This window comes from Phaethon aethereus (genome assembly GCF_964289735.1).
Source record: "Phaethon aethereus genome assembly, chromosome: 7".
NCBI classification, from domain to species: Eukaryota; Metazoa; Chordata; class Aves; order Phaethontiformes; family Phaethontidae; genus Phaethon; species Phaethon aethereus.
Genome location: NC_138583.1, coordinates 37,993,027 through 38,001,120, shown reverse-complemented (window position 1 = coordinate 38,001,120; position 8,094 = coordinate 37,993,027). Strand labels below are relative to the sequence as shown.

At 39.1% G+C, this 8,094-nt stretch overlaps 1 protein-coding gene across 1 annotated transcript; it reads left to right on the top strand.

Moving 5' to 3' along the window:
* Window positions 1–1,200: 1,200 nt before the first annotated feature.
* Window positions 1,201–6,474, top strand: TEX36 (testis expressed 36; the record flags this gene model as incomplete). The annotated part of the gene is made up of 4 exons (XM_082002328.1): window positions 1,201–1,251; window positions 2,033–2,164; window positions 4,796–4,876; window positions 6,198–6,474. The coding sequence occupies 4 exons, from the start codon at window positions 1,201–1,203 to the stop codon at window positions 6,438–6,440; spliced, it is 507 nt and encodes a 168-aa protein (XP_081858454.1). The 3' UTR covers window positions 6,441–6,474.
* Between the last annotated feature and the right edge of the window lie 1,620 nt (window positions 6,475–8,094).

Sequence of the window (8,094 nt, the reverse complement as noted above, 5' to 3'; positions counted from 1 at the left end):
GAACTTTGTAATTGCCTTTAAAATAAACGGCTATGACTGAATCATTCATACTTGGCCAATACAAGTACCATGTTTTTTCTTGTTCCATTTGCCAGACGTGGTGTCTGATTCCCACACAAGTTAGTCTTGAATACCAATATACTGGGAAACAGGCCACTTGCCATACAAGTGTCATGTTCTTTCCAGTCTCTCAAGGGCTGGGAGGCAAAGTCTTGGTTTGTGCTTGGTGGAGTGAGCAGCTCTGCCTTGTCTACAGCTCACCCACAAGGCTCATTTCATGGTAAGCTGGGGCTTTGCGCTTCAGTTTTATGAAATAAAGCCTTGCAGTTTGGTTTGTTGTCCACTCCCCCATCCATAGAAACGTAATACAAAATGTTATATGTAAAAAAAAAGTCTGCTACCTCCATTTTAGGCAGTGTATCTGTAATACGAATGAGCGGACTAGGGGCTTTTCGGGCCAGCAGGCAAGTGGCACGGTGCAGGTGGCATCAGCGCCCCAGCCCCCCCGGCAGGACTGCCACCCCCAAATTCCTTGAGGGACACAGTCCCCAATGTCTTTTCCTGCTGCCCTGCCTGGGCAGCGCTCGCCCACAGAGCGTGTTGTTGGCTCAGTAGTGCGGATGCTTACAAGTCAGTGCTCAAACAGCAAGGCAAAAATATCCTTAAGGTGCTGTCAGGTTTGGGGCTTTTAACGATTTGTTAAAAATATTGTTTTTAAAAATTTGTTAAAAATACCGTTTTTAACGAATATTGTTTGTGTATGCGATTAAGACGTGTATGGGTAAAGCGATTTTTAAAAGAGCATGAAGTTACATCTTAAAAGTAATATAGCTAATGTCCTTGGCTTTTTCCTCAAAAATGACCCTCCTTTTCTTCCAGTATTACCGTTCCCAGATTGTAAGGTACCATTGAAGTAATTGTGCCGAAGTAATTAATTTTTAAACGGAACTCCGTTTCTCCCGCACTTTAAGACGGCGTTCAGTACTTTCACCGACTCTGGGTTTCCCTTCTGGGGAAACGGGTAAGAGTCGACGGGGGAGAGCGGCGTTGCCTTCGCTCCTCGGCATCTTCACCGAAACGCCAGAATCGCTTAGTGACGCAACAGGGGCGGGGCTGAAGTCACGGCGGGGGGTCCCGGTGGACAAGCGGCGGCCCGTGGCAACGGCGGCGGCCGGGCCGGGAGGGCGGCGGCGCGGAGCCATGCCCGGGGGCCGGCGGGGCCACCCCGGCGAGCAGCGCACCGGCGCCTGGGTGAGGGCCGGGCCGGAGCCCCCGTGCCCCCCGCGGGGGTTTCTTACCCTTAACCTCTGGAAAAAACGCCGTGCTAAGGGTCCTTTAGCCAGGGACGAGGTTTCTCCTTCCTGATGCTTATAAGGAAAAACCTCCCTAGGTATTCAGAGGGAGTGTGCTAAAGCAAACGCTGGCAGGACGTTTTTTCCAGTTTTCCAACAGTGCTGGAGGTCTCTTATTTTATACGTAGCCCTAGCGGATTTTCTTTATCTTCCGGAAGATGCCAGTGGATGTTTGCTGCATTTCAGGCCCTTGGGAGAAGAGTGGCAGCCGGAGGCCCTGGGCTGGGACGCCTGGGCATCCCAGGGCACTGTGACCTATGCTGGGCACAGGCTGGCCCTCTGCCTCTGAACTCCTGAGCCTTCGCTGGGCTGCTCCCCAAAAGTTCTGTGCTTTCAAACCCACGGTTGTCCAACAGCGGGAGCAGCGTGGGGAGATGTTATGGCATAAGTGGTTTTGCTAGATGGATTATCGCGATATAAACAGGTTTTAGAAAGTTCCTGGATAACTAATATTCCCGTCTGGTTGCTGATCTATGTCATAAAGTCTTTATGGTAGGGGTTGTGTTGTGTGTGGGAGGCTCCAGATTTTTCTAGAGGCCACTAGGTGCTGCTGCAATCCAAATAATAACAAATAAATGGGCAAGTACAATTTTGCCCACATTTCTGATCAGATTTATTTGGGTTTTTGTTGTTGTTGGCTTTTTTTTTTTTATTGGGTCATAATTGTCATTATTTTCTAGTTTGCTCACATTGGAGTATGCCAGAGTCAACCTGAGTCAACTACAAGCTCTGCGCTAAAACAGGTCCAGAACTCAGGAGCAGCTCAGTATATTGAGGATAGATTGCCGCTAGCATACAGAGCTCGGGAGCAGGTGAGTTCCTGTGGCAATACAGTCAATGTACAGAGCTCCTTGTTGCAAGATACCACTTGCTAACTTGTAAGAATAGCACTTATGGTAGTTAGCAAAGCAGTCATAGCGGACTGGCAGACTTTTTGCCTGAGGGAGTAAAATAATCGCTAGCTGTGCTAAGGAAGAAACATATTTCGCTGGTACTCTGTTGTAATTTTGGATACGCAAAGTCCTGCTGTAGTTACTGCTGATTTCCAGCATTAGTTACTTTTCCCTTTTATGAGCTATTATAGCTGTTCGAGACACGTTTATGTGCTAGAATACATTATGGTCAATCTCAGTCCAAAACCAGTGTGTAAAGCCCTGTAAGAAAGTTTAATTGAAATTTGATGATCTGTTTTGAATTGAATGTCAGAAAATCTGTATACTTAGGCAAAGGATTAGCTTTCTGGTCATTAAAAAGTTAGAAGCTTCCCATCTGAAATATTTTTAAAGCTTGCTTAAAAATGAGGAGGTTTGGGACAATTTTGGAAATAAAATACAGTATTTTCAAATCATGAGTATTTAAAGTGTTACAATTTCATAAGCATGTTTTTAAAAATGTCCTTATTTTATCATCACACTGAGCTTTGCTTTACCCACCCACTTTGTGCACAGAATGTTTTCTGTTTTCATTTCCTATAAGCATAGCAATTATACTGAGTTCATTTCACAGATTTTGCTGTAATGAAGAGCAGAAATGGGCTAGGAAGGAATATTTAAAAGGGAAGCTTGGGGTTAGTGAAAAGAAAAGGAGAAGATTATACCATAACATGAGTATACGTTACGTTGATAGTCTGTATAGCTTTCTGTGCAGCATCTGGCCTTAGCCACTGTCTGAGAAGGAAAGCCAGGTTAGCTGGACCTTTTGTCAACACTAGTATGACTGTTCACCTGATGTTTTATGCTATAATGTTTTGTATTTACCAGCCTTTCGTTGTTAAAAAGAATTAGTGGAATACCTATCTGTCGTAAATCAAAAATTAAAATGAGGTCAGCAGTGAGAACACGAAAATGCATTAAAGGCTAAAATGTGATGTCACAGGAACAATCTGCGGAAATTTGTTCATGTGATGTTTTTAAAAAGTGCTGGTAGAGTGTTGGAAGCTCACTGGATGTGAAGCTGAATGTCTCTAATCTCTTTGTAGGAGGGAACTCACTGGCTGTGAGGTTAATTAATTTTCTCAGAAATATAGGACTGTTTAAGCTTATATTACCTCTTATTTCTTACTTCATGATAGTCCTATAATTATTCTGTAATAGATTTTTTTTTTTAAACATTAGTTAATATGGGGAATCCTTCCAAGAGATGATATTTAGTACGTACCATCTTGGTTTTCAATTTTACTGCAGCATATAAGCACTAGTAATAAACACTATTCCTAAAATGTTAAGGTTGATATGTAATTGCAGTAGGATATTTTAGTAACTCTTACATTTTACGGACTTAGAAGGTGCTTATTTTTAAACACATATATGAGAATGTATCTGTTGAATTTACTTATCCATTGAACTACAGTCTGGTTGAATCTGTATGAGAAAAAGAGTGAGTGTGTGACACATACCAAAAAAAGGTAGAGAATATGTCAAGCATACCAAATAACCTAAGATATGATCATGCAGCGGACACTATGCAGGCACATTTTGTATTTGGCGATTCTTCTTGCTGGATCAGGCCTTCAGTTATATTTATCTTTAGAACTGATGCAGATTTTATCTCATAAAATCCACTTACTCTTGAAACATTTTTTTAAATTGTGTTACATTAAAACTTCCTCTTCTGTTTGGAGGTGAATATCAGAGTTGGAAGATGAAAAATGTGTTCCACAATGTTAAAAGTAAAAATTGCTACAGCATTTACAGAAAAAACATAAAGTTCCCATCATGAAGCAGGACAATAATGCTTGAGGAGGAACAGAGGCAATCTAATAGTCCAGAAGACTTTTCAGTGTTTCAATTTTTAACTTTTTTAATAATATTGCAATGATATATAATAAACAAACTTAAAAAAAATTAGATATGTTAAATTACTTTTAAAGGAGTTCTTTTGCAGTTGTTCTTTCTTCTTCTAAAACTCTAGTTTCATTTTAGAGACTGGGTGAACATTATGTTAAAGAATGAGATTATAAATTAGTTATGCAGTTAATACCTCCTGCACTTCCCCTGCAACATGCAGTGTACATGACATTCAGTACATAAATCATAGATTAATTCAGTTTTGAGGTCCCTCTTGCAGTTCATTTTAACTAGCTTTAGGCTTACTAGTGAATCAAACAAGGCAATCCTGACAGATATCTAGTATTTTGCTGCTTGCAGACAGAATGCAGCATTTGTTATTTGAAAATTCACACGTTTATGTTAATCATGTATATATTCAGCGAGTCAAGGGAACGCAAATCCTTGTGATGATTTTGTAAAAAAAAAAAATAAATAAAACACAAAGGATCCACATTACCCCTATAAAATTAAATGCAGTTAAAGATTTAACATATGAATATAGAACATAGGCAGCTGTAATGTCAGTATCTGTCAGAATATAAGAACTAAGACTAGTAGACTCCAGACAAGGTATGTGAAAATTCATATTTTTTTGCTATAATTTCTTTTTTTCAGAGAGCAGTGAACAACAATTTTCCATTTTCTTCTCATGATAACAGACACTGTCTACAGAATGTAGGAGAGTATTTTGATTTTGTAAGTACCCAGCACTGAGAAATTCAAGCAAGTTCATGTCTTCCAGTCTGCCAGAGATTAAACACAGTATCTGTTGTCTCCCCTGCAAAAATTACAGGTGCTAAAAATTCTGAGAAGTGAAAAATATGAACAGCAAAGAAAACCAGACTTTTTATTAGTATAGGGATGGGAATCCTCCAGGGCTGGCAAAGTTATACAGCAGCACAGGTCATTGAGAGTGGCAGAACTCAAGGGGAACAAAACTCCCATGAGATTTGGTCTCTGATTGGCATTTTCTAGTGGTCCTCACTTTTATGTCTTAACATGGTTTTGTACCCAGTTATATGACCTATTAGCCTGCTAAAAGTGATTGTCCTTGTGGTGAACTTTTGTAGGGGTCTCAAGCCACACATAATCCACAGTCCCACGTACTTGTTTCAGACTCATCTTTACCAGAAGTTTGACCAAAATCCATAGGACACCCACAATATATCTTCAGAATGTATTATTTCCCAATCCACTTCTCTTTACAATATACCTGTTTAAATGTTTGTTGTAGAAGTCACAACTTTGAATAGAATTTAAATTGTTTTGGGCTTTTCTGTATGTGCAAGTGTTTCATGTTTTTCCCTTTTTCTTAGATTGTTGACATCTTTCTAGGCAACAAAAGAAATCGTGAAGTTCACGAGATAATGAGTAGTGGAGGAGGAAGTGAACTGTGATACTGAAAGTTTGTCTGACTTTGGGCTGTCTTAGACCTAGAGTTTTTGGTATTCATTATCCGCTGAGTAACCTCCATTTCTTTGCACTTTGTGCTGTGTCTCATAGTTTGAGAGATACTGATCAACCACAATTCTAAATACATTTCCTGCAAGCTAAGCAGTGTGAAAACTGGTCTCTGTCTGTCTGTGTGTGGACACAGAAGAGATAGCTTTGAAGATTCAGATTTCATGGTCTGTCTCAGTTTCTTTATTGCAGTCTGAACATAAATTTCTTAACCTATTTCTTTAGATTACTCTGAAGATTAATTTAGCCAAATATAGCTAAATAGCTTTGAGTATATAGTATGCTACAGAAAAGCAAAGGTATAAGTGGTTTATTAGTACTAAGAGATGGAAGGTCAACAGATTTTCCATTATATATGCAACCAGAAATGTTCATACAGGCAAGTCTGACAATGTTATTTTTAACTTGCTAAAGATCAACCATGAGTTCTTGAAATCACTGTGGTAACAGCTTCGTTAACTTCCCAGTGGGGTAGTGACTGTTACAAGATTCATCTGTGAAGCTGTGATTGTAAGTCATATGTTTACATGAATTTTTCTTTCAATTTTTTTTTTAGGGTATGGGGCGGAAGAAGGTGGAACCAGAAAGACGGCAACAGAACTCACAGAACTTCTTCCTATGGGCTCATGAATCCATTCCTAGCAGTGAGGATCACTTAACCATTTATCAGACGTCATTTGTGAAAGATCAAAATGCTGAGAGCCCATTTTGTAGGCGGTATCCAAAACACCACTCAGAAAAATGTTGCACTTACAAACCCATTCCTGAGAATGAAAAAAACCTGCAGCCAAACAAGTAATCTTAATTATATAAACACCTTTGTAGCACTGACTTATCACCAGAGCCTTTTCTCGAGATCTGAACTACTCATTACTGAAATGGATGATGAAATAAACATTTGTGTAAAGTGAATGCAGTAGTACAGTTGAGAGTTCATGGAAATCAACAACAGTATGTTGCTCTGAAGACACACATTACCATAAAAATTTTGATGAAGAGCATTATAAGGAAAAGCGTGTTTGTACATATTTTTAGAAATACCTCTATTAGGAGAGCAGAGGTAGTGATTGTCCTTCTGTTATTTGATACTGGTTGACCCTCATCTTGATACAAAAGCTCCTTCAACTTCAGAATCAGTGGTATGGTTGTACCTCAAGCAGCTGACAGCATCTGTGTTGACAGAAGTATATAATGGAACTGGATCCTTGAGGGTTTACCACAACAGGGAGCTGAAACTGCACATTCAGGTAAGAGGGAAACTTTTCTGAAAGGTTTCATGGGTATGAAGGCAGGTTACTAGCCATTAGAGAAACTAAGTGAAAAAGTAGCTGCGCATTAGATTGCTGTGCAAAGTAACTATGTTTGGTAACAACACAGCAGTTGCGTAAGTAATGAAAGAAAGGATGTTGTAAACAATGTTTGCATGTCTGTGTGTGCCCTCACAAAATGGGAGTGTATGTATGTGTATCATTCATGGAAGTTATCGAGAGAAAAGCTCATACTGAAAGTGTAAGGCTGCATGAAGGTTTGAGTTTGAGGTGGACTGGATCTGTGAGGAACTCATTGAAGTGAATTCAGAACCAATCCTCCAAGCACTCTGCTCTCAAAATACTTACTGGCTTTAGGACATGGAAGGCATTAGAGTCAGACCTCTGACTAATGTGTTTCTGCCTTCTGGATCATTTCCACTAATATCAATAAAATAATAAACCAGACTGTGTGTCTTAAAATATACTAGAAATAAGCTTGTTGCTGTGCAAAATAATGTTGACTGAAAAAATTTAATCATAAGTTTATAGGATAATTTTCTTTCTTTACAAGATAAATGGCAAAATAAACCCTCAACCCTTAGAATTCCTTGCATTGTAAGAGATGCCTTGAAAATGAGCAATGTTAAAAAATTATTTCTGCCTTTTAGTGAGCAGATATATCTTTTTGTATCAGCATGCAATGGGTGACCTTTTTGTGTGCTATCGAAATAGATTGTATTAGACTATTTCCCCAAACCTGTAGCAATTTTATTAGCACATGCTGAAATAATAACTTTTTTTTTAATGAAGTTCCCTCTACTAAAGTTCTTGGGGTGCTGCACAATACATAGAAATGCAAAACATCATTGAACAATGTAAAAACAGATAAAAAGCCAAGTAACACAGTGTTATTAAAAAGAATTATTTTTTCTCAAAGTAAAGACAGCCTGCATGACAACTCTAGTGTCAGAATTTCCAGAGTTTTAGCCAACAATTTCATCTCCAAACTGTATCAAAACTAAAGTGTATGCCAATCACATGGTAAATGCAGTACCCCATGCTGTTTGGCATACTCAGGAGAGCAATCTTGGACCTCCATCAGACGGAAGAAACATTCTTGTTGCATTAGTAATGTTTATCTGTGGTTTAGCATTACAACTGGATATGGTGAAATAAATTGCTGAAGTTTGTTATGCCTTAAAA